The sequence below is a fragment of the Schistocerca gregaria genome, chromosome X (genome assembly GCF_023897955.1).
Source record: "Schistocerca gregaria isolate iqSchGreg1 chromosome X, iqSchGreg1.2, whole genome shotgun sequence".
Lineage (NCBI taxonomy): Eukaryota > Metazoa > Arthropoda > Insecta > Orthoptera > Acrididae > Schistocerca > Schistocerca gregaria.
The window spans coordinates 92,046,129-92,073,095 of record NC_064931.1 but is presented as its reverse complement, the minus strand read 5'-3'; the positions used below and the strand labels follow the sequence as shown (position 1 = coordinate 92,073,095).

General features: G+C 46.2%; 1 protein-coding gene across 4 annotated transcripts in view; it reads left to right on the top strand.

Moving 5' to 3' along the window:
* LOC126298679 (b(0,+)-type amino acid transporter 1) overlaps positions 1–26,967 on the top strand; it is a 634,347-nt gene that overhangs the window by 408,999 nt on the left and 198,381 nt on the right. For all 4 annotated transcript variants that reach the window (XM_049990114.1, XM_049990113.1, XM_049990115.1 and 1 more), the window contains exon 4: positions 14,286–14,528. In XM_049990114.1, coding sequence (XP_049846071.1) covers positions 14,286–14,528 — 243 coding nt within the window. The remainder of the gene's footprint in view (positions 1–14,285; positions 14,529–26,967) is intronic.

Genomic DNA, 26,967 nt, shown 5'->3' with positions numbered 1-26,967 from the left:
ACTCGCAGTACCTGTGGAAGTAGTGTCACGACGACGCCTTGCGAAAGTTTGTAGCCGGCAATTGTCGAAATTTGTGATTTTTCGTTACAGTGAAACGTACGTATGGCGTTATTGGCCAGGATGTTCGACCATCTGTTATAAGTCTTTTTACTTGATACCACTTCCACGACTTGTGCGTCGATGATGATGATGATGATGATGATGATGATGATGATGATGATGATGATGTTTGGTTGGTGGGGCGATCAACTTCGCGGTCATCAGCGCCCGTACAAAGTTCCCGTTTATACACAGTCCAAATTTTTTCCCAGTCCAATTTAGTCACTTTCACGAATGGTGATGATGAAATGATGAGGACAACGCAAACAGCCAGTCCCTGGGTAGAGAAAATCCCCAACTCGTGCAGGAATCGAACCCGGGACTCCACGATCCAGAGACAGCAACTAGACAGCCACTAGACTACCGCGTCGATGATGATGAAATGATGATGAGAACAAACAACACGCACACGCCGACCCGGCCGGAAATTGAACCCAGTGCCAAGTGGTCGAGAGTCAGCAACGCCAACCACAAGACCACGAGCTACTGTCATTGGTTTCAATAACGTCCACTGTACGAATTTTAAACACTTTAAAATATTTGTCTGTATGCATTCCATCGCCAACAACTGCTGTTTGTGGTTCAGACATCTAACGTCGATGTTTTTCCGACGTTGTACAAGTATCCAGATGTTGGATGAGCTGTAGTATTATATTATTGACACACTGGATCTTCTGACCAATGTTTAAATTGTAGGTATTAAGTTGCGCGGCCCCGTTTGCTTTCTTGGCTTGATGTACAGTACACAGATTCTTCGATTAAAAAAAATCACTGTCTCATGATGGTCTGTGACACTCATAATTGATAACAACGACAGAGGTCTTCCATGCCAGCTTATCGAGATTCTGTATGATTTTCGATCATTTCAATCAAATTTGTGAATGCTACATTTTGCATTACTTTATGAGCTTACCAGGCAGAACATTTGGCCCCCTCCCCCCCCCCCCCCCCCATCTTAAAAGAGCACACTTGTCGCTTTGGAGCGCTGCAGATAGTACGAAACTAATACCAGGCCAGGCGCCTGTGTGACCATCCATCAATCATGTTAGTGATGGCAGTGAAGTAGTGTGTATGAGACAGTGGATTATAAGGAATCATCGCAGTATTATGTCCCGGCGTGGAGCGTTGCACAATGGCAGACGTGCTCATGATCACAAAGTAGAATAAATTTGCCGATTTGTTGATGTATCAAAACAGATTGTCCAGCATGTCCAAAAAGAACGGCGTACCACTCGCCGCCATCTAACACGGCTTAAGAACAGTGGTCGTACAAAGATCCTAACCGACAGGTATCGGAAGTGAATGTCTCGACTTGTCATTGACAATCGGATTCGAACACGACAGGAATTCGTGCTGTCAGTCAATGCAGGTCCATCTGGATCTGAATGAGCTGTTCTAGGCGCTTCAGTCTGGAACCGCGCGACCGCTACGGTCGCAGGTTCGAATCCTGCCTCGGGCATGGATGTTTGTGATGTCCTTAGGTTACTTGGATTTAAGTAGTTCTACGTTCTAGGGGACTGATGACCTCAGATGTTAAGTCCCATAGTGCTCAGAGCCATTTGAACCATTTTGAACCTCAGAAGTTAAGTCCCATAGTGCTCAGAGCCATTTGAACCATCTGGATCCGCTCACGAGTGAACGTTGCCAAGGCAACTGCATGCAATGGAAATTTTTAGTCTGGCCATTCCTCACATCAGCGCATAAAGCTTCACGTCTTTGATGGGCAACACATAATCGGGCCGTAGCTGACTGATGGAGTGTCATGTGGTTCGAAGCGTAGCGGGCCAACCTTTTTCCCAAGTGATGCAAGGTGTCGACTAGACCGACGGCTTATGGTGTTAGACATTGAGGCGTTTAACCCACAGTGTGTGGAGGCTGTAGTTCAGCCAGAGGTAATTCTGTGATGCTTTGTGAGTGGATTTCGTACCATGAGGAACGAATGAGGTGGTGTACTGGTTAGCAAACTGGACTCGCATTCGGGAGGATGACATTTCAAATCACCGTTCTCCCCTCCAAATTTAGGTTTTCCGTGCTTTCCCAAAATCGCTTCAGGCAAATGCCGGGACAGTTCCTTTGAAAGCGCATGGCCGATTTCCTTCCGTAAGCCGAGCTTGTTCTCCATCTCTAGTGACCTTGTTGTCGACGGCACGTTAAATTCTTATCTTTCTTCCTTCCTTTTCGTACCATGACTTGGGCCCACTCGTTTAGCTTACAGCGAACATGGACCAGCATACTTACTTCATCATTCTTGGTGATCATATGTTGCACTTTCTTTTGCATGATAATTGAATTAAAAATCCGCTGCAGCCGTAAAAGGTGTACAAAGATACATTATTTCCAACAGCAGCTGATTTTTAATTTAGTTAACGTGATCCTCAGTTGCGGATGTTCTTCAAATCAGATTTTATGATTTAAGATGAGCATGCTGTAGACACCCTTGTCTTTTTAGATGAGAATAGCCTTCTTCACAGTGCCACACTCTTACGTTCATTGTTTGATGAAAAGTCAGGCACGCTATCACCTACCCGCTGGAACGGTGAATCCCGCAGGAAATGTTTATTTAGAACAGCGGGTGAAAGTAGCAGTCAATACCCTCGCAGATTAGTAGGTCTACAGGATCCAGTCATCAGCTGGCTAAGACATACCGTTGCTTAGAGAAATTTGTGGACTCTTCTCCTCGCCACCGTGAGGAAATAATCAAGATAGAGCGATACACGGTATTAGCCTGATGTTTACTGACGGTGAGTAATTTTTTGTTCGGTATGCGTAGCTTTCAATAAATCCTGTTAGCACACAGTTGGCTGATTTTGTTAGGTGAAACAAATAAAAACAGAGCGCACTTGATGACAGATTCTTAGTTAACAAAACTAAGTATTTGCTACTCAAGGGTTCGGATTATTTTAATTTTTATTAATTAACAATTCTTTTACACTCTGTGCTTAGCGCTGTTGCCAGGAAATCACCTATGGATTAACGTAACCCTATTACAGCATATCACCTCGTCATCATTTAATAACGTAAACAATTTAGAGCTGTATTTTTTCGGATAGTTTATTTCTTAGTATGTGCAAGACAACCCGATGTCTGACAGTATGTGTGTCAAAAGATCAACAGAAACCAATTTCATCTGTTAACTAAGTTTCAAGTGTTTAACGCTAACCAGAAGCTCACTGCGGATGTAAATTTTCGTTTTATACACGTTGCTATATGTTTAAAGCAGCGTTACCTGATCATACCTGTATATTTCAGAGACACAAGCGACATTTTGGCTGTTATGGTGGAGATAGATGGTACTGGTATCAAAATGAACGTAATCGTTTACCCTTCTAAATGCAGGCCGAATCGCTGTATTTTGACCGGTGTTATGACGATCACCGACAGAGGAGCTCACGGTTGGTTATTTCTGTTACGTTGCCAGTCTACAGATTTCTGACGAAAATTCCATCTAAATTTACTCCTCTCTGAAATCTAAGACACTATTTGAAGCGTCCGTGCCACAGGGACAGCAACTTCTTCTGTAGTTGGCGCTACGTACAAATCGTCATATTTCTATGCTTCTTGATAGGTGGGCTGTCACATTTACAACACTGAAGTGTTTTATACCTCAAATTGATTGTTTTCATGTACAATCTAAGACAGAAAAAAAACGACGGACCATGAAGGAATTGTCCGAATGGGACATGTACAGAAAACAAATGATTACAATTTCATAAAAAAGTGATGACTTATTCAAGAGAAACAGCTTCACAAACTGATCAAGTCAATAACACTTTCGCTACGGTCGCAGGTTCGAATCCTGCCTCGGACATGGATGTGTGTGGTGTCCTTAGGTTAGTTAGGTTTAATTAGTTCTAAGTTCTAGGCGACTGATGACCTCAGAAGTTAAGTCGCATAGTAGTGCTCAGATCCATTTTAACCATTTTGTATCTCCCTTCCTATGACTATATCACCATTCGGTACTCCACGCAAAGTAAGATCTCTTAGAAAGAGTACGGTGATTTAGTCGAATTTTATTCAGTTGCATGAAGTGCCATTTATTTGGATAAAGAGTAAAATTTAATGATCTATTAAGCGCATAGTGCTCGGAGCCATTTGAACTAGTAATGCGTTGGTCCACCTCTGGCCCTTATGAAAGCAGTTATTCGGCTTGACATTAATTGATAGAGCAGTTGGATGTCTTCCTAGGGATACTGTGCCGAATTCTGTCCAATTGGCACGCTAGATCGTCAAATTCCGAGCCGTATGGGTGCCGCGTATAACAACCAAAACGGTCCTGCTCCAAAAAGGAATTCTAACTGAGATTATCACTCGCACCATATGGCGGCGACAGTCGGGTTGGTATCCCACCGCTGTCCGATGCGTCTCCAGACACGTCTTCGGCCTGGAATCTCATTGACTGTAGTAGAACTGTCTTCAGTGATAATTGGGGTTTCGAACTGTGCCCTGATGACCAGCAATGACGTGTCTGGAGGCGTCCTGGACAGCCCTGAGATACTAACCTGATTGTCGCCCGCCATACGGCGCAACAGCCAGGGCGAAGGTCTGGGTTGCCATTTCTTTTCATAGCAGAACCCCTTTGGTTGTCATCCCCGGCACCATTACAGCATAGCGATACGTCGACGATATTCTACGCTCTGTTTTGTCACTCTTCACGGTAAGCCAATCCGCTCCCGGTAGCTGAGGGGAAATCGGCGGCAATGCTGGTTGGAAGGGGCCTTACGCCGGAAGAAATCAGTCCGTTTCCTTATGTGCAACGATTCCACTGTCTCGTTATAGACTTTACCTCATCTGTAAAACATACTGCGGCAGTTAACTACCGGCGTATTTTACAGACAATACGTACCATGGTCCGACGACATCTCCAACGGTGCCTTGATCCTTTGCATCGAGTCGAGTATCTGAACACTTGTGGTTTCTCGAATGGTGCATATTTCGCAGATCCTACCCCTACTACTCACGCTCGGATGTCGACTTCAATCAGCACTAGGCTATTTTGTGGTGATTGGGTCGCCCCTCAAGGTGCGATACGCAACGCTCACGCTCCCTACGGACAAGGGGGACTCGGACTTACGAATGTTCACTGCCGAGCGACGGCGCTCCTTCTAGCCACAATGTACAAGCAATGGCGTAGCGGTGGTGATTCCCTTACATCCCGCCTACTGGATCTCCTGGTTCCAGCGTCCGTCATACCTCCGGTGGCGGTGGGAAACATTACGCCACATTTTGCGCATGTATCAACATTTATCGTGGAACTTAGTTATATCAGAGACGAGCTTCCGCGCACGAGACCGCCATGCGCGATAGATTTTTATTTGGCTTCTACGACGGATAAGTCGTAATGTCATTGAACTCAAACACCTCAGGTTGCATTGGCCAAAGATTTGGAGACATGTGCACCAAAAATTCCTTCCTACCTTCGTTCGGGCACTGTGTTTCTCTGTCGCCTGTGGCAAGTTCAACACCAACCAACGGCTCCATGCAACTGGACTAGTGGACACTCCACTATGTCTCCAAGTGGATGACGACCATCACCGATTAACTTGTATCGCGGTGGAGGACGTCTGGCTCCTAGGAAGATAGATGGTGGCTTGCTACCTCCGTGTGACCCCGCAACATGTTACACCTGCTTCCTTCTTATATCCGGAGAGTGACTACTTTCCGGCGACTAAATCACAGTCTACCATCTGTGTCAAAGGTTGGACAATCGCGTACCTCTATGGGGATGCTGCCAAGTCGCGACTTGACTTTTGGTATTTCTTGCAGCAAGCCCACACTGAGGTTCATCGATGGTCACACTATCGGAAAACCTTTGCCAACTATGTTCAGACAGTCTTCCTCGACCCACCACGCAGTTGGGATGTGCTGGGTGTAATCGGTGTGCACATTTGATAATGAACCTCACGCTTCTCTCACCATTCAATATTTAATGCACATACTATACCATGAAATGAGCTACATGTTCATTTTAACGGAGTGATCTTTATTGAAAATAAAAAATAATAAAAAAAACATCCCTGTTCCCTTAAATTTGTGAAAAGGAAGGGGGCAGCGCGACAGAATGTCAATCCTAAGGGCCCAGGTTCGATTCCCGGCTGGGTCGGAATTTTCTCCGCTCGGGGAGTGGGTGTTGTTTCGTCCTAATCATCATCATTTCATCCCAATCGACGCGCAAGTCGCCGAAGTGGCGTCAAATCGAAAGCCTTGCACCCGGTGAACGGCCTACTCGACGGGCGGCCCTAGTCACGCGACATTTACATTTTACGGTAAGCCATCCTGGGCTTACATTTCAGCAAGATAATGACGCACGCAAACGGTAAGTTTCTACTGCTTATCTTCGCGCTTGCCAGAGCCTACCTCGTCCAGCAAAGTCGCCAGATATCACCGCAGTAGAGAACGTTTGGAGGATTATGAGCAGAGCCCTCCAACCAGCTCAGGATTTTGACAATCGAAGGCGCCAGTTGGACAGAATTTGGCCATGACATCCCTCAGGAGGCCATACATCAACTCTATCAAACAGTGCTAAGCCGAATAACTACTTGCATAAGGGCCAGAGATGGACCAACACGTTATTGTCTTGATGAATTTGTGAAGCCTTTTCTCTTGAATAAACCATCCAATTTTTATGAAAACGTAATCATTGGTCTGTATGTACATGTACTTCACATCTACCGATTTCCGCCCCATTAGGGCAATTCTTTCGTGGTTCGTCGGTTGTTGTCTTTTTTCCCTTAGAGTGTGTATTTCTTGGTTTTGATCATTTTACTGGTAAAATTTTGGTCGTACGTGACTCTATTAATGAAGGGGGAGAGGTTCCGGTATAAGACAATCGAAGATCCTGCGTTTTGGTATGCAAAACAAGAAGTCAAATATTTTTGATATGGTGTGCCTACTCAAGGAACTCGCGTAGTTTAAGACATTATAATTACTTTGTGGTTTATACTCACAGTGTTGGCCCCGAGCAACTCTATGGAGGATCGGCCACGGCGTGCCCAATTGCACGAGCGCGACGTGCGAGCTTTTGCTCAGTCCTTCCCGGGAGTACTCAGTACTGCCGACATTTCATTTCTCATTGCGGTACGCCATTTTTCGATAGGCACGACTTTCATCAGTTAGGGAGAATCGTGGTGTCAGCGCTGTTTATCATTAGCTATTTGTTCTTGGTAACAAGGAAGTGCCGGCCGAGATGGCCCAGCGGTTCTAGGAGCTTTAGTCTGGAGCCGCGCGACCGCTACGGTCGCAGGTTCGAATCCTGACTCGGGCATTGATGTGTGTGATGTCCTTAAGTTAGTTAGGTTTAAGTAGTTCCAAGTTCTAGGGGACTGATGACCTCAGAAGTTAAGTCCCATAGTGCTCAGAGCCATTTGAACCAAGGAAGTTGCTAGGTTCAGTGTCTGCTTTCACAAAAAGAGGTAGTCTAGAGATCCAACGTCACAAGTTTTTAAAAATGAATCATAATGACAGAAAAGACGTATAAGAGTTCTCAGTGTCGGATAATAGATATACAACGGCATAATCGACGGGTATCGCAAATCTGCTACGGTACGACATTACAGCACAATGTAGAAAGACTTTAAAGACTTAGTTGACGATGAAAGAATGAAAAATTACCATAATCGACAGACGGCATTCATTGATTTGTGCATCAAGAAGCACTTTGTGTTAAATTTGCGGGAATAGAGTATGTGATGAAATTTTTAGTACGAATAGTGAATTTTCTGAAGTCGCACGCATTATTCCCTTGTTAGCTGCAATAGTTTTCGATGGAATTGTACGAAGAGTATGGATACTTCAAATACTACTGCAAAGTACCTCGGTTATGTCAAGACGAATGCCTAGAACGCCTTTAGAACCCGCTATTGTTGAATTTACAACAGAAAAAGGAAAACAGGAACGAAAATTAGAGCATCTACAATGGACTGCAGACCTCAGAATTTACGTGACCGTGACTGCACGCTGCCCACAGTAAGACATTGCAAGGTGAAAAATAATGTATTTCTGAGCTGATGGGCATGCATTTAAAAAGAAAATTGCATTCTGTAAGGGACAAATTGTCACAAGAAACACGGTCCATTTCCCTCAGCTCGTTGAAGAAAACGTGAGTCTGATGAATCCATTGTGCCTTGAAAGAATTATGAGGATAATTTTCTCATCTTTTTGGAGCTAGCCGCGTGGGATTAGCCGAGCGGTCTGAGGCGCTGCAGTCATGGGCTGTGCGGCTGGTCCCGGTGGAGGTTCGAGTCCTTCCTCGGGCATGGGTGTGTGTGTTTGTCCTTAGAATGATTTAGGTTAGGTAGTGTGTAAGCTTAGGGACTCAAGACCTTAGCAGTTAAGTCCCATAAGATGTCACATACATTTGAACATTCTTTTTGTTTTGTTTTGAGCTCACTGACGATATTACATCTATTTTCGAGGTGTTTTCGAGAACATTCGTTATTTCAACTGCAAGCTCCCCTGTGCATGTGCATGTGCATATGAAACTGCTTGACTTGTGATGAAATTCTCGTTTAAAAGACAACTTCTTTTACGTTAAAAGTGTCCAATAGTGTTCAGTGTTCTCCTTGGGAAGAGTTTCCACGTCTCCACAATAAGGTTGCAAACGTGATAAAATATTTCAATCAGCTTTGTGTGTGAAAGGCTGTTTTCGATTGTGAAACTAAATAATCCACAGTAAGTGTCAACATGAGTGTAAAAATCTGCGAAGTTGTCTGCGTCTGGCCATATGCGGAGAATTTGTATCAGATAAAAATTATACTATGCTTCCAGCGAAAATACTGAAAATTTGTTTTGTTTGTGACCTATGTTTTTGAGAAATATTAAATCAAGCCGTATGTAGTGCGACTGCATTGCCACCTAAATGCAGCTCGTTTGTTGTTTCCCCTTCTCCACCCTCCTCACGCTCAGAGAATGTGGTGTGCAGTGAGACAGCTATGGCACTCAAGCAAGAGCACTGCTCACATGCCAAATTCCTGGGGCTATCCCTTGTGTGTGCTGTAACAAGAATGTCAAGAGATAGAAAGCTTAATATAACACAGACACTCTCTCTGTGTTTCGATACTACGCACAAAAGTTTGTACACACATTTTCTAATGTTATTTTCTCCTAAAAATGTAACAGTGGCCCTGTCCATTAATTCTCACATCTTATAAAAATACAGTTTGATTCACCTGAAATTGTAATGATTCGGTGTCATGAAAGACAATACTATTAAATATAAAAAATACATTATTAGGAAGCATAGACTTGAAAATCGACTGCCTATGCTCCGCAGATGATTTTACGATATTTCCGAATTCCTATATTCATTCACAAAGGAAGTCAATGCATTCGAAACTAAAGCGACCAATGAGAGCCTCCATATCAATGCGCAAACGAAGTGCATAGCTAAAATCTTGCCAGCGCCAGTCGAGTTAGATGTAAATGAGGTACAGTACGGTGGGTAGAAAAGTTGAAGAACCTATGATCGCCGATAAAACGGAACATCGCTGAGAAATAAACATTGAGATCTATGATTGTGAGGATTGAAATGGTGTACTACATATGATCCATGCCTACCGAGAAACTGAGACACTATCGTGCAGTCAGTCTGACACAGCAGAGTGCCTGGAAATGTGTAGTTACCGTCTGGAAGAGAATTTAGAAGTCAAGGAAAGAAAACACTGAAAGAAGTTCATAAACCCGATAAGACAGATTGATGAACGAACTGTACTTGGACGTGGTAAAGGTGGCATGCACCATGCGCAAATGGAGAACTGATTCTCTGGAATCATTAATTAAATATTAAATAAATATAAATAATGGATAATAATAAACAATAGGTAAATAAGTAATAAATGAGTCCAAATACGCTACCCAAGCAGACATCTGCGTATTTTGTGGAGGAAAGAAACAAATTCTGTTGCTGATCCTGATGTTGAACGGGATCTTCAAGAATTGGGGACCACAAATTAAGACACCCAGGAACGTGACATTTCCAAAAATAGTTCTGAATAGACCAAGAAACAAACGAGGCTCATTGTGAACCAGTACGAGAAGAATGAGTGTAAGTTATAGCTCGAGGAAGAGCTATGGTCCACAGCTAACAAAGCATTGTTGGGTAAGCCTTTATCTTCTGGTTCCTGGTGTGCGCAGTTACGGTCGTTATTATAGAATCAGATGTTTCTTTTACATGCCTATATAAGAAGAAAGAAAATGCATCCTTGTTTCATGACTTCATCTTCAAATTCAGTTCAATTTCTTTACGATTTTATATAAATGAAATTTAAGGCAGTAGTTATGCGTCATTTTCAGGAAAATTAGTTTGAATCCTGAGGGTGGTTATTCTGTGGCTGGTTTTCTGTTTTTTATCTCACTGAGTGAGTTTTTGTGTTCATGGCTAAGCTTGTGGACACCTGGGGCATACTACACAGTGTTCTTAGAGGTTTTTTAGAGTAAGTGTTTGACCAGTGACTTTCCCCATCCTCTGCGAGATGTCTGATCAGTAACTGCATCGTGCAGATATCTACGTGAAGTATAACGGAAGGTTCGTCATCAATGACGACAAATACCTTCGCTATTTCATCCATTTTGGAGAGGTCTGAGATTTAGTTCAGCTTATTAATGCACAGTTTGGTGAACAGTAACAACCTCTCCTACATGTCATTGTTGCTAAAATTTTCTACCGCCACCAGAATTTGAACAGACCAACTCCTATCGAGCGGTACGTCGCTAGCTGCGTTTTACCCGCTCTTCCAAACACGGGAAAAATTGTTTGTTGATAGAGCAGCTCGTACAACTGGTAGCATCAATGGCGGCTCCCGTGACCCTAATTTGAACGGCGCACTAAACAGTGGAACCCGCATCAACATCGTGACCTGCCCCCACCGAGGCCACTGGCTGAGCTAAACGTCGCACACGTTACTCATTCCAACTGCGAAACAACGAATACATGTTGCTCCGTCTCTACGCTTGCCGCCTTAGGTAATTAGCGAGACGAAGTTCTATTTTTGAGACATTCAGACCTTTGTGCAGAGACTCCTGGTTCCTACCCAGCTCATTCTACACCGTTCGTCTTGTAGTTTTCCACTCAGTGAGACTCTCAGGTAATTACGGTTCTGTCCTTCGGGGACAGAAAATTTTGAAGGAAATTTACAGTTGATCTTGACACACTACTGCGTAGCATTCTGTTTATTTACTATATGTGCCGCATTAGAAGAGAGGTCTGCAATGATACATCGCGTCCCGGCACAGATCCTGTCAGTAGGTTTGGACGAGTGTGAAGCAATAAACGTTGACGAAAATGTGGACTGAGGTCTACTAAGGTACCTTTAACGCAGTGAGAAGCAGACAGATTCCTTCGATGCTTAGCACAGGTGATCAGCCGTCACGGTAGCTCAGCGTGTTCGGTCAAAGGGTTAGCAGCCCTCTGTAATAAAAAAACTGAGTTAACTGATCAACAACTAACTTAAACGGATGTCTTACGACTTCCGCCCTGAGCAGATGCAAAGAACGAAAGCGAACAAAATGAAGTTTAAAAAAAAGTGGGAAGGTGGGAAGCGTGACAGAATGTCAATCCTAAGGGCCCGGGTTTGATTCCCGGCTGGGTCGGAGATTTTCTCCACTCAGGGACTGGGTGTTGTGTAGTCTTCATCATCATCATTTCATCTCCATCGACGCGCAAGTCGCCGAAGTGGCGAAAGACTTGCACCCGGCGAACGGTCTACCCGACGGGAGACCCTAGTCACACGCCATTTACATTTACATGTGATTTTGGAACAGAGAGGAGAAGTTTTTGGCTTCTTAGGAAGTGAATAAGGATGTAAACAGTTAATAATGAAGTTTGACGGCCGGCCGCGGTGGCCGAGCGGTTCTAGGCACTTAAGTCCGGAACCACACGACTGCTACGGTCGCAGGTTGGAATCCTGCCTCGGGCATGGATGTGTGTGATGTTCTTAGATTATTTAGGTTCACGCACATCCATGCCCGAGGCAAGATTCGAACCTGCGACCGTAGCGGTCTCGCGGTTGCGGACTGAAGCGCATGGAAGATACTGTAACGGCTGTACGAAACGTGAATGCCATCCTCCGACCATATCGGAAGCATATTGGCGAAGCACTCATCTTCATGGACGACCATTCGCGCCCCTGTCGTGCACATCTTGTGAATGACTTCCTTCAGGATAACGACATCGCTCGACTAGAGTAGCCAGCATGTTCTCCAGGCATGAACACTATCGAACATTCCTGGGATAGATGTAAAAGGCCTGTTTATCGACGACGTGACCCACCAACAACTCTGAGGAATCTACGCCCAAACGCCATTGAGGAGTGGGTAGTATACCATGACGAATACAGGCATGCATCAATGCAAGAGGACGTGATACTGGGTATTAGAGGTACCTGTGTGTACAGCAATCTTAATCACCACCTCTGAAGGTCTGGCTGTGTGGTGGTATAACATGCAACGAGTGGTTTTCATGAGCAATAGAAAGGGCGGAAATGATGTTTATGTTGATATCTACTCCAATTTTCTGTACAGGTTCCAGGACTCTCGAAACCGAGGTGATGCAAAACTTTTTTTGATGTGTGTAAATGAATACGCCCAACCTATATGGCAGTCCTTTGCAGCAACTCCAGTTCCTGCGTTTCAACTTTCGCTATAAGATTTGAGCACTCTGCTTGCAGCTCGTACCGACAGTAAAAGACAAGTGTGAAGCAGCGCTATTTCCTCTTTGTATTCTGGCACACAGAAGATATCAGCTAATACCTGTTGCTACTACTAGAGACAAACACTAAAGACCTTGTTCTTTACCAACAAGCAGGAACACAAGATAATAACTGTTGGTGGATACTTATCGGAAACTCAGTTCTCCTCCTTGTAGTGTGTATAGAATTGTCTCTGGTTTAAGATCTCAAAGTCAATGTTCCGCTCTGCAGTGACCTGTCCCGACGACTCGGATGTTGTACTGCTCCTACTGCTTCCTGGTAATAACTGTCTTGGCCCCCGGCACAGGCCGTTTGTATAGTGGTTTTTGAGGGATTTTTGTGCAAGTTTCTCCTATAGAGATGTTTTCCCTGTCTCTTCCGAAGGTAACATTCTGGCTGTATGCCGGCGTCTTCAAGTCACCTAGGTGCCCGAGGGTGTTGCCCTCGCGTAGCCATTACAGCACCGCAACTCCCTCAGCAGCTTCTCGCTGGCACCGTTTCTGACGTCCGCCTGACACCATGCCTTGTTTTCTCCTTTCCTTAGAGACGTGCCACTTCAGACATTAATAAAATTCGATAGTCATGATAAAAAGAACACAGATGAAAGCTAAAAAATGTTATTTTTGACGTAATGTTTTTTGATTCATTTTCTTTAGGCCTAATTCAGCAATCTACCTCCCAATCAAACAAGCATTTTTTACTGTAGCATGATTGGGTGCCATAATGTTGTTCATTCACTCCATATCGTCAAAAACAACACAACGGTCTTCTTAGATATTTTACCCGCCAGGTTAGGCGAGAGCGCTAATGCGCTGCTTCCTGGACTCGGGTAGGTGCGCCGGCCTCAGACCGAATCCGCCTGCCGGATTAACGAGGGTCGGTGTGCCGGCCTGCCTGGCTGTGGTTTTTAGGCGGTTTTCCACATCGCTCTAGGTGAATATCGGGCTGGCCCCTCGTCCCGCCTCAGTTACATGACTCACAGACATTTGACACACATCCGCACTTTTCCATGATTTACACTAGACGCAGACAGATGGGGTACTCTGATTCCGTCCTGGGGGGGGGGGGGGGGGAGGGGGGGAGGGGTGGCAGCATAAAGGGCATCCGGCCACCTCTTCACATTAACATGCCAAATCCGATTTAACCACGCCAACTCCGCGCACAATGAGCGATCAAGACGCAAGCGATAGATAGGTTTTCTTAGATATTTTATTTATTTATTTATTTCCTGAGAGTGTTCAGTTTGAATTTACTATCCAGCGCATGAGAAATGACGAATCGAACGTAAGTGTCAGCAAGTGAGCGAAAATTATACAAATGACAGAGCTTAATAGGAAAATTAAATGAATAACCCTCCTATCAGTGTAAGCACTAACTACTTCATAGAACAGGTTGTCATGTCAACTAGTTTCCTTATAGAGCACTTCCACTCAATTTAAATACGAGAAATGCTTTATGCTGTGTGCTGTTCGAATTATAAGCGAGATGTTGTGTTGTTTGTGGCAGGTGCGCTTGCCTACGCTGAGCTGGGTACCATGAACACCAGCTCTGGGGCAGAATACGCGTACTTCATGGATGCGTTTGGGCCCATCCCAGCATTCCTGTTCTCTTGGGTATCAACGCTCGTGCTGAAACCATCGCAGATGGCCATCATCTGCCTCAGTTTCGCTCAGTACGTCGTGGAGGCGTTCGTATATGAGTGTGAACCACCACAGATGGCTGTCAAGCTCACAGCCATCCTCGCCATACGTAAGTATCTGCGGCAGTATTTGCATTTTTAGATTATGTTCTAATAATTTCGACTACGTTAAAGGTAAAAGCTCTTTCAGGTTTCATTGAGCTCCTTTTTGTGTCTGTCAGACAGAGTTTAATTTCCAGAATGAGATTTTCACTCTGCATCGGAGTGTGCGCTGATATGAAACTTCCTGGAAGATTAAAACTGTGTGCCGGACCGAGACTCGAACTCGGAACCTTTGCCTTTCGCCGGCAAGTGCTCTACCAATTGAGCTACCCAAGCACGACTCACGCCCCGTCCTCGCAGCTTTACTTCGTTCAGGAGTGCTAGTTCTGCAAGGTTCGCAGGAGAACTTCTGTTAAGTTTGGAAGGTAGGAGACGAGGTACTGGCAGAAGTAAAGCTGCGAGGACGGGGCGTGAGTCGTGCTTGGGTAGCTCATTTGGTAGAGCACTTTCCCGCGAAAGGCAAAGGTCCCGAGTTCGAGTCTCGGTCCGGCACACAGTTTTAATCTACCAGGAAGTTTCAGAGTTTAATTTAACAGACAGCACTGGATGTAAAACGACAGTGAGACCGTTGAACCCGCAGATACCGAAAGTGTGGAAATTAGGCGGCGTTTAAAACGAACTGAAAATGGAGCTACGGCGAAAAAACAGTTGACGATGTTTCTCATCTTAAATCTGGATTTTATAAAATATTTATAGGTGTTCTAGTGTTCTAGACATTTTGTCAGCACCTACCGTTCAAAGACTGGTGACTAAATTGTCGTCTACCATCAGGATTGGAATCGGCTAACTCCGGGTCTTGAGCTTTCACATTACGCTGACGTGTGTTAGTTATCTCATCTACTGCGTACACAGTTAAAATTTGCAACTACTGCGACGATGAAGTAAAGTAATTGACTTCAGCTGATTCTGTTTGTCTCACGAAATATGAATATCTTACCGTATTTGAAGTAAATAAAAAATATCTTTGTCAGCTATATTAACTTATTTATAGAATGTACTGATGAGAATAACCACTAGATAGCTAAATTCTCGTATAGGTTAAGTAGGTATTCCTAGACAGTTTCAGTGTGAATGACATATTACACATTTCTCCATTTCCTGTTGGACTCTGATTTTATTGGCTCGTTATTTACGTATGACGAGTCTCGTTTCGACAATCTGCCGTTTTCAAATAGTTCTGAAACATACAAAAACACAGTTTTTTGTATAAAACTGTAAAGAAATTAAATTTGATAGCTTTTGTTCATTTTGGTACGTATTTACGTTTTATGCGTCACAATATAGTGACTTTTATGTGTCACAATATGGTGGCTTCAAGTGTCTGTGTGTTGGAATAATTTTATTATTTCACCATATCACAGAACTATTTCGAATTTGAGAAAAAAATTACAAACAGTTAAATAGAATGCAAAGGGCAGCTGCATTATGGGATCAGTTGCTGACATACATGGGTTGGATAAAAAGTAGTGGTAACACCGTTAACACGAAGGATGTACGTCAAATGGCATACCCGCTATTTGTATCTGATAACAGAAGGTGAGATGAAGTACTGTAGTGAGCGGCGACAGCTGTGTTTGAGTCAGTTGATGTGTGTACTGTGTGAAATTGTTAAAGGCCAATTCGATCGACCTAACAGTGTGTTTAGGAAACACGAAGAAAGTGCATTTATCAAGACTGAGCTGGCACACGTAGCGAACCCCGTGCAGGAGCCCCTGCGTACGTGAGGGTGGAAAATAGTGGAATAGCCGCCGTAAGAATCCGATCAGTCCGAGAATTGTCAATAAAGAAGGAAACGCTTGACAGTTATGTTATGTAGGCTACATAATATCAGGTGAAATCTCTCATCAGGCGAGAGACACTATTTTCTATGCATCTTTACATACTCACTGTGCACTCAGAGCTGAAAAAAGCGACGCGACGCGGTCGATAGGAACACTGGTGACACTGCCCAATACAACTGTGCAAAGCTTCATTGGATTTTCACTGTGGTTTCCATTTCGCACCCGATCGGACCTCATTTTCCGAATAGCCCCGATACATGAGAAGAAACAGTTTTTTTAAAAAAATGGCTCTGAACACTATGGGACTTAACGTCTATGGTCATCAGGCCCCTAGAACTTAGAACTACTGAAACCTAACTAACCTAAGGGCATCACACAACACCCAGTCATCACGAGGCAGAGAAAATCCCTGATCCCGCCGGGAATCGAACCCGGGAACCCGGGCTTGGGAAGCGAGATCGCTACCGCACGACCACGAGCTGCGGACTGAAATAGTTTTAATTTCAAACTGGCTTACTTTAGATATAGCTAGCTCAGAATGTGAAAAATGAAAGTTAATGCGGATGAGTACGAAGAACAAATGTGTAATGTTCGCATACAGCTTAGTTCTGTCCTGCTTGACACAGTTTGGTTTTTCAAGAGGCACCTTATCAAAGTTTATGCAGCACATAGGGAAAGCGGAAAAACATCGTCCGCTAAGTCACAACGCGGACCAAAATGTGAGTTGAGTGGTTATGACAGACGGTCATTGAAGAAGATAGAGACGTATAATAAGAGGGTGACAGGTGTGGAAGTTACTGTAAAACGGAATGTCGCAGTCGCGAACCCTGTCAGCACTTTAACAACACGAAGGGAGCTCCATAAGCTGGAAACTGCAGGGCGAGTAGGGATTCCAAAACCACACAAAAATAAAAAATAAAATAAAATAAAAGTTCAAATGTGTGTGAAATCTTATGGGACTTAACTGTTATATCCGTGGAGTGAAATATGGCGGGGCTCGGCGGTGATTTGGTCAATCATATCATCGTGTTCCATGGGCCATGGTTACGGACAAGAATTATGTGACCAGTTTGGCTGATCAGGCCCATGCCACACGACAATTTTTGTTCAGGACGTTTTTTGTAAGAACGAGGATGAATTGGCGCACCTCTGGCAACCAGTGTTATAATACCACAACATTATTGAGCCTTTGTGGTCTAATTTGGAGAGAAGGGGGCCTGATCGCTATCCACCCCCATCACCATTAGCTGAACTTGCCACTATTTTGCTGGAAGAATGATATATATATGGCCGCGCGGAGTGGCCGTGCGGTTTGAGGCGCCATGTCACGGACTGCACGGCCCCTTTCGCCGGAGGCTCGAGTCCTCCCTCGGACATGGGTGTGTGTGTTGTTCTTAGCATAAGTTAGTTTAAGTAGTGTGTAAGTCCAGGGACCGATGATCTAAGCAGTTTAGCCCCTTCAATGACATACGATTCCTTTGGAAACCATACAGGGCTTGTATTTACGGAGTCCGAAACGACTGCAAGCTACACTCCTGGAAAATGAAATAAGAACACCGTGAATTCATTGTCCCAGGAAGGGGAAACTTTATTGACACATTCCTGGGGTCAGATACATCACATGATCACACTGACATAACCACAGGCACATAGACACAGGCAACAGAGAATGCACAATGTCGGCACTAGTACAGTGTATATCCACCTTTCGCAGCAATGCAGGCTGCTATTCTCCCATGGAGACGATCGTAGAGATGCTGGATGTAGTCCTGTGGAACGGCTTGCCATGCCATTTCCACCTGGCGCCTCAGTTGGACCAGCGTTCGTGCTGGACGTGCAGACCGCGTGAGACGACGCCTCATCCAGTCCCAAACATGCTCAATTGGGGACAGATCCGGAGATCTTGCTGGCCAGGGTAGTTGACTTACACCTTCTAGAGCACGTTGGGTGGCACGGGATACATGTGGACGTGCATTGTCCTGTTGGAACAGCAAGTTCCCTTGCCGGTCTAGGAATGGTAGAACGTTGGTTCGATGACGGTTTGGATGTACCGTGCACTATTCAGTGTCCCCTCGACGATCACCAGAGGTGTACGGCCAGTGTAGGAGATCGCCCCCCACACCATGATGCTGGGTGTTGGCCCTGTGTGCCTCGGTCGTATGCAGTCCTGATTGTGGCGCTCACCTGCACGGCGCCAAACACGCATACGACCATCATTGGCACCAAGGCAGAAGCGACTCTCATCGCTGAAGACAACACGTCGCCATTCGTCCCTCCATTCACGCCTGTCGCGACACCACTGGAGGCGGGATGCACGATGTTGGGGCGTGAGCGGAAGACGGCCTAACGGTGTGCGGGAGACGGTTGCGAATGGTCCTCGCCGATACCCCAGGAGCAACAGTGTCCCTAATTTGCTGGGAAGTGGCGGTGCGGTCCCCTACGGCACTGCGTAGGATCCTACGGTCTTGGCGTGCATCCGTGCGTCGCTGCGGTCCGGTCCCAGGTCGACGGGCACGTGCACCTTCCGCCGACCACTGGCGACAACATCGATGTACTGTGGAGACCTCACGCCCCACGTGTTGAGCAGTTCGGCGGTACGTCCACCTGGCCTCCCGCATGCCCACTATAAGCCCTCGCTCAAAGTCCGTCAACTGCACATACGGTTCACGTCCACGCTGTCGCGGCATGCTACCAGTGTTAAAGACTGCGATGGAGCTCCGTATGCCACGGCAAACTGGCTGACACTGACGGCGGCAGTGCACAAATGCTGCGCAGCTAGCGCCATTCGACGGCCAACACCGCGGTTCCTGGTGTGTCCGCTGTGCCGTGCGTGTGATCATTGCTTGTACAGCCCTCTCGCAGTGTCCGGAGCAAGTATGGTGGGTCTGACACACCGGTGTCAATGTGTTCTTTTTTCCATTTCCAGGAGTGTATTTTGAATGGCAACAGGTTTCCAACACCGTATTAGGCATGGTAATATGTTGTGTTTTCGCTCCCTATAGTTTCACACACACAAATACATATGATTATTTCACTACCATCTATCTTCGCAGCCGGCCGGAGTGGCCGAGCGGTTCTAGGCGATACAGTCTGGAACCGCGCGACCGCTACGGTCACAGATTCGAATCCTGCCTCGGGAATGGATGTATGTGCTGTCCTTAGGTTAGTTAGGTTTAAGTAGTTATAAGTTCTTAAGTTCTAGGGGACTGATGACCACAGCAGTTAAGTCCCACAGTGCTCAGAGCCATTTTTTTCTGACTTCACAAAGTAACTTTAAAACTAGTCGAGGACTAGAATTTTACATTTCTTCGAATTCGTAAAATTCATGACGTACAGTAGAAAAATGTGCTAATGTTTGGCTGATATTTTGTACGATATGACAGTGATTTATGCAATTATGTTTCCCCGCGAAAATAAACAAATAATAAATAAACAAATAAATGAAACAAAGAATACTTCTCGAGTTCACCACTGATTACTGCTTTCAAGTTTTTTGCTGAAAGGAATCATTTCTGTTTATGTTGGCTGCTACTTATAAATCAGAATGAAATAAGTCATTTGAAGTCTACTACACCCGGAAAATTATACTCATCAGTACATTCTATAAATACCTTATTTCAGTTCACATAAACATTTCTTATTAACTTCAAAAAATTATTTCACTTTTAATCTGTTAAGAGTCATATTTTGTAAGAAAAATTCGATCAGTGACAGTATACAAACAAAGCTGTAATACTTTCAAAAGACTCAAAGAAATACACTCCTGGAAATGGAAAAAAGAACACATTGACACCGGTGTGTCAGACCCACCATACTTGCTCCGGACACTGCGAGAGGGCTGTACAAGCAATGATCACACGCACGGCACAGCGGACACACCAGGAACCGCGGTGTTGGCCGTCGAATGGCGCTAGCTGCGCAGCATTTGTGCACCGCCGCCGTCAGTGTCAGCTAGTTTGCCGTGGCATACGGAGCTCCATCGCAGTTTTTAACACTGGTAGCATGCCGCGACAGCGTGGACGTGAACCGTATGTGCAGTTGACGGACTTTGAGCGAGGGCATATAGTGGGCATGCGAGAGGCCGGGTAGACGTACTGCCGAATTGCTCAACACGTGGGGCGTGAGGTCTCCACAGTACATCGATGTTGTCGCCAGTGGTCGGCGGAAGGTGCACGTGCCCGTCGACCTGGGACCGGACCGCAGCGACGCATGGATGCACGCCAAGACCGTAGGATCCTACGCACTGCCGTAGGGGACCGCACCGCCACTTCCCAGCAAATTAGGGACACTGTTGCTCCTGGGGTATCGGCGAGGACCATTCGCAACCGTCTCCATGAAGCTGGGCTACGGTCCCGCACACCGTTAGGCCGTCTTCCGCTCACGCCCCAACATCGTGCAGCCTGCCTCCAGTGGTGTCGCGACAGGCGTGAATGGAGGGACGAATGGAGACGTGTCGTCTTCAGCGATGAGGGTCGCTTCTGCCTTGGTGCCAATGATGGTCGTATGCGTGTTTGGCGCCGTGCAGGTGAGCGCCACAATCAGGACTGCATACGACCGAGGCACACAGGGCCAACACCCGGCATCATGTTGTGGGGAGCGATCTCCTACACTGGCCGTACACCTCTGGTGATCGTCAAGGGGACACTGAATAGTGCACGGTACATCCAAACCGTCATCGAACCCATCGTTCTACCATTCCTAGACCGGCAAGGGAACTTGCTGTTCCAACAGGCAATGCACGTCCGCATGTATCCCGTGCCACCCAACGTACTCTAGAAGGTGTAAGTCAACTACCCTGGCCAGCAAGATCTCCGGATCTGTCCCCCATTGAGCATGTTTGGGACTGGATGAAGCGTCGTCTCACGCGGTCTGCACGTCCAGCACGAACGCTGGTCCAACTGAGACGCCAGGTGGAAATGGCATGGCAAGCCGTTCCACAGGACTACATCCAGCATCTCTACGATCGTCTCCATGGGAGAATAGCAGCCTGCATTGCTGCGAAAGGTGGATATACACTGTACTAGTGCCGACATTGTGCATGCTCTGTTGCCTGTGTCTATGTGCCTGTGGTTCTGTCAGTGTGATCATGTGATGTATCTGACCCCAGGAATGTGTCAATAAAGTTTCCCCTTCCTGGGACAATGAATTCACGGTGTTCTTATTTCAATTTCCAGGAGTGTATTAGGAAATCACTAAGAAATTGGCAGAGGAAATTGAAAGCTCAGGTTTACGTCTGATCCTTGTCAATTAAAACGATAAACAACCACTCATATCACGTCTCCACCACCTACACGCCTCTTTGCTACCTGTCGTCGGTGTGTTATTATAGACAGCATGTTACCAAAGTTGTCATTTTTCTTAAAGTCATCTTACTGCGGGCTGTTTTGACGGTGCGCTCCATTTTGCCCTATATTCTCATTACCATGTTACTAAAAAATGGCTCTGAGCACTATGGGACTTAACATCTGAGGTCATCAGTCCCCTAAACTTAGAACTACTTAAACCTAACTAACCTAAGGACATCAAACAAATCCATGCCCGAGGCAGCATTCGAACCTGCGACCGTTGCAGCTGCGCGTTTCCGGACTGAAGCACCTAGAACTGCTCGGCCACAGCGGCTGGCCAGCGCTAAGTCATTCATGCTTGGTGGCCGTATCGAATATCCCAATAACCTGTCTTTTTCTGATAAGAGCTTTCCATTGACATTGTAGGACATCGGATTTAGAAAAATAAACCTTTTCTGTCTACGTTTTCTACAGACGGTCACTTTTGCAATTTATTTTATAAGCCCAACTCTTTAGCGTAAAAAAGTCTGCCAGTCTAATTTTTAGAGTGTTATTATGATTCTTTACTAAAATATTCATACACTCCTGGAAATTGAAATAAGAACACCGTGAATTCATTGTCCCAGGAAGGGGAAACTTTATTGACACATTCCTGGGGTCAGATACATCACATGATCACACTGACAGAACCACAGGCACATAGACACAGGCAACAGAGCATGCACAATGTCGGCACTAGTACAGTGTATATCCACCTTTCGCAGCAATGCAGGCTGCTATTCTCCCATGGAGACGATCATAGAGATGCTGGATGTAGTCCTGTGGAACGGCTTGCCATGCCATTTCCACCTGGCGCCTCAGTTGGACCAGCGTTCGTGCTGGACGTGCAGACCGCGTGAGACGACGCTTCATCCAGTCCCAAACATGCTCAATGGGGGACAGATCCGGAGATCTTGCTGGCCAGGGTAGTTGACTTACACCTTCTAGAGCAAGGTTGGGTGGCACGGGATACATGTGGACGTGCATTGTCCTGTTGGAACAGCAAGTTCCCTTGCCGGTCTAGGAATGGTAGAACGTTGGTTCGATGACGGTTTGGATGTACCGTGCACTATTCAGTGTCCCCTCGACGATCACCAGAGGTGTACGGCCAGTGTAGGAGACCGCTCCCCACACCATGATGCCGGGTGTTGGCCCTGTGTGCCTCGGTCGTATGCAGTCCTGATTGTGGCGCTCACCTGCACGGCGCCAAACACGCATACGACCATCATTGGCACCAAGGCAGAAGCGACTCTCATCGCTGAAGACAACACGTCGCCATTCGTCCCTCCATTCACGCCTGTCGCGACACCACTGGAGGCGGGATGCACGATGTTGGGGCGTGAGCGGAAGACGGCCTAACGGTGTGCGGGACCGTAGCCCAGCTTCATGGAGACGGTTGCGAATGGTCCTCGCCGATACCCCAGGAGCAACAGTGTCCCTAATTTGCTGGGAAGTGGCGGTGCGGTCCCCTACGGCACTGCGTAGGATCCTACGGTCTTGGCGTGCATCCGTGCGTCGCTGCGGTCCGGTCCCAGGTCGACGGGCACGTGCACCTTCCGCCGACCACTGGCGACAACATCGATGTACTGTGGAGACCTCACGCCCCACGTGTTGAGCAATTCGGCGGTACGTCCACCCGGCCTCCCGCATGCCCACTATACGCCCTCGCTCAAAGTCCGTCAACTGCACATACGGTTCACGTCCACGCTGTCGCGGCATGCTACCAGTGTTAAAGACTGCGATGGAGCTCCGTATGCCACGGCAAACTGGCTGACACTGACGGCGGCGGTGCACAAATGCTGCGCAGCTAGCGCCATTCGACGGCCAACACCGCGGTTCCTGGTGTGTTCGCTGTGCCGTGCGTGTGATCATTGCTTGTACAGCCCTCTCGCAGTGTCCGGAGCAAGTATGGTGGGTCTGACACACCGTTGTCAATGTGTTCTTTTTTCCATTTCCAGGAGTGTATATCCTCAACACATCATTCTAATTTTATAGATAAATAGCTGAGTACCGGTTGTTGCCCGAATGTGTATTTATTCCAACTTCATTAGTCCATATCCTCCTCCCCCTGGACGTTCACGCCCACTCTCTCTCTATCTTCTTCTCCCCTGCCTCTGTCCATCTTCCTCTGCCCCTCTCTCTGTCCATCTGCACCTTCCCCCTCTGTCCACCGCCTACTCACTCCTCTCTCTGTCAATCACCACTACCATTTCTCTGTCCATTTCTTCTTCCCCTATCTCTCTACCCACCTCCTCCGCCATCTCCGCCTCCCGTCTCTCACAGTCTGTATTCTCCTCGCCCCTCTCTCTGTCCATCTCCTCCTCTTTCCTTTGTCTGTCCATCTCACCCTTTTCCCTCTCTCTGTCCATGTCTCCCTTCCTATCTCTCTGTCCATCCCCTCCACACCCACACCTGTATCTATCTCCTCCTTCCCCCTCCCTCTGTCTGTCTATTTCTTCCTCCCCTCTTCTCTCTCCACGTTATCACCCCCACCCCACTAGAAAGTTACTGGTTCTTATTTCATCCCCTCCCCAACAGATTTTTTCCACACAGTAAGTAATTTCCAATCACCAACTTTCTCCTCTGAATGCGAAAATATTTGGTTGACAAAGACCTACATAGGGAGGAACGATCACCACGATAATATACGGGAAATGAGAGCTCGTACAGAAAGATATAGGTGTTCATTCTTTCCGCGCGCTATTCGAGATTGGAATAATAGGGAATTGTGAAGGTGGTTGGATGAACCTTCTGCCAGGCACTTGAATGTGATTTGCAGAGTATCCATGTAGATGTTGATGTAGATATGTGTACCAAGTTTGGTTGAAATCTATCTAGGGGTTTAGAAAGAGCTTTTTAGCCGCGCCTTTGCCTGCATGCGCACATGTCATATACTTTACATATGTTTAACATATATTTGTATACAAATTTCAACGGTATCTCTTGAGAATTACGATCTGCAATATAGTTTTCACACCGCTCAAACGTTGACGACATCATGTATCCTGCGTATGTGTCGTACAATGATAAAATTTTGCTGGTACATCCGACAGTATATGTGAACGCTGTCTGCAAAGTGTATCGCTAATCAAGTTAGCAGCAAAGAAGGTTCAAATGGCTCTAAGCAGTATGGGACTTAACATCTGAGGTCATCAGTCCCCTAGACTTAGAACTACTTAAACCGGACTGAAGCGCCTAGAACCGCTCGGCCACAGCGGCCGGCGGCTGTTTTACAGCATGAACAGTAATTCGTTGCACGATGTGACGCTTTAATTGAATTTCTTAACAAGACGTGATACATCGAAGCATTACCATAATCGAAATGTTCTCTACGTTGTACGCCACTCAGCGTCCAAATCATGAATTTATGTATATGGGTTCTGCTTGATAATGAAGTTTCACTCTGTAGCTTAGCGTGCGCTGATTTGACGCTTCCTGTCAGATTAAATCTGTGTGCCGGACGCGGCTCTAACCTGGGACCTTTACCTTTCGTGGGCAAGAGCTCTACCGACTGACCTATCCAAGGACGACTCACTGCCAGCCCTCACAACTTTACTTTCACTAGTTCCTCTTCTACTGCTTTCCAAATTTCACCAAAATTCTCCTGCATACATTACGCGACTAGCACACCTGGAAGAAAGAATATTGTGGATAAGTGACTTAGTCGCAGTCTACGGTGTTGCTCCGGAATGAATTTTCACATTGCTGATTTGAAACTTCTTGACAGATTAAAAGTGTGTGCCAGATGACCACTCTGACCTGGAACTTTTGCCTTTCGTGCGCAAGTGCTCTAGCGACTGAGCCATCCAAGCATGGCTCACGACTCCTCCTCCCCCCCCCCCCCTCTCCCTACTTTGGAAGGTATGAAGGTATTGTCGAAAGTAAAACTGTGAAGGCCTGTCGCGAGCCGTGCTTGCATAGCTCATTCTGCAGATCACTTACCCGGGAAAGGCGGTTCGGGTCTCGGCACACAGTTTTAATCCACCTAACGAGTTTCAGTTTACCGTCGTGTCCAACATAGTCCCATTCCGTAGGTGCAATTCGTGCGCCCACTTTACACTGATGGCTAATTTGTTGCATAGCTAATTAGGAAACGAAGAAGCTTTGACCCTATCGTTCCCAAACTTCGATGCCTCAAAGTGCCAAGGCTTAGCATTTCCTGACAGGAGTTCCCGCATGGTAAATAAATAGTCTCCCTCCTGCATAGTGTATTGAGCTTATCGGTGTTTCTCTTATCGAACATGCACTAGCATAAGAGACACAAAATTTTGTTGATATGGTTTCAGTTCGCCTGGCAGGCTTAAAACGTTTCAGTTTTTTGTATTGCAAAACGTATGTGCTCACAGCGGCACGTCTGGGTGTTATCTAGTGGTCTAGGGCGTCCGCAAGTAACATGAGGGAATCTGGAGTAGCTTTTATTCATTATAGTATTCTCATACAGTTCTGGGAGTGAATGAATGATCATCAGTTCTCTGAGTTGTAATACGTTTTATGCGTCACATATAAAATTTATTTCTTATGGTATGACACCTTATCGGAACTGACCAACGCAATTATATAGAAAATGGCAGTCTAAGAGTCTCGTCCCTCCGGACAGATTGCTGCGGACGCTCCTGTTGGCAGGCTTTACGATTTCGCTCTACTGCGACAATGGTGCATCGCTTTTACACCAACTGCAGCAGTTTTGCATGGCAGTCATTGCAAACACCGAACAAGTGAAAGCTCTCGATAGTCGCTCGAAGTTGTCGTCACGATTACGGCCGCGGTATCACGACACGGGGATCTTGGCGGCCTTCCACGAAGGTGCGTGTCGGCAACACAGCTCTCAACCAGTGTGGCTGCGACTGCGGCGGCAGCGTTAATAGAACACACAGACGCGAATAGCCCGGCACGCATTGCGTAACGCGGCCACGCCGGCCGCTGACTGCCCGCAACACGCGCCGTCAGAATGACACTGGCTCCTGTCTGCAAGGGCCGCCGCATACCCTTGCTCAGCGCGTCTCCCGTAATCTATTTATCGGCGTTACCGGAAGTCGACATTACTCCATCCCTCCGTCCCCCTTTATCCCCTTATCCACGACGTTAAGGTGATGAGGCGCGCGCGCGCATTTGTTTGTGTGTTTGTGTGTGTGTGTGTGTGTGTGTGTGTGTGTGTGTGTGTGTGTGTGTGTATGAGAGAGAGAGAGAGAGAGAGAGAGAGCACCTTCATGGATGGAAACTGAGGGGCGTTCAACTGTATTTCATTAAAATATTGTTATTCGATAATTCATTGAAGTGTTTCATGTGTGGTATTTAATTCGATTTAGAAATCATACAAATTCATCTCTTAGTTAGGCTGGCAT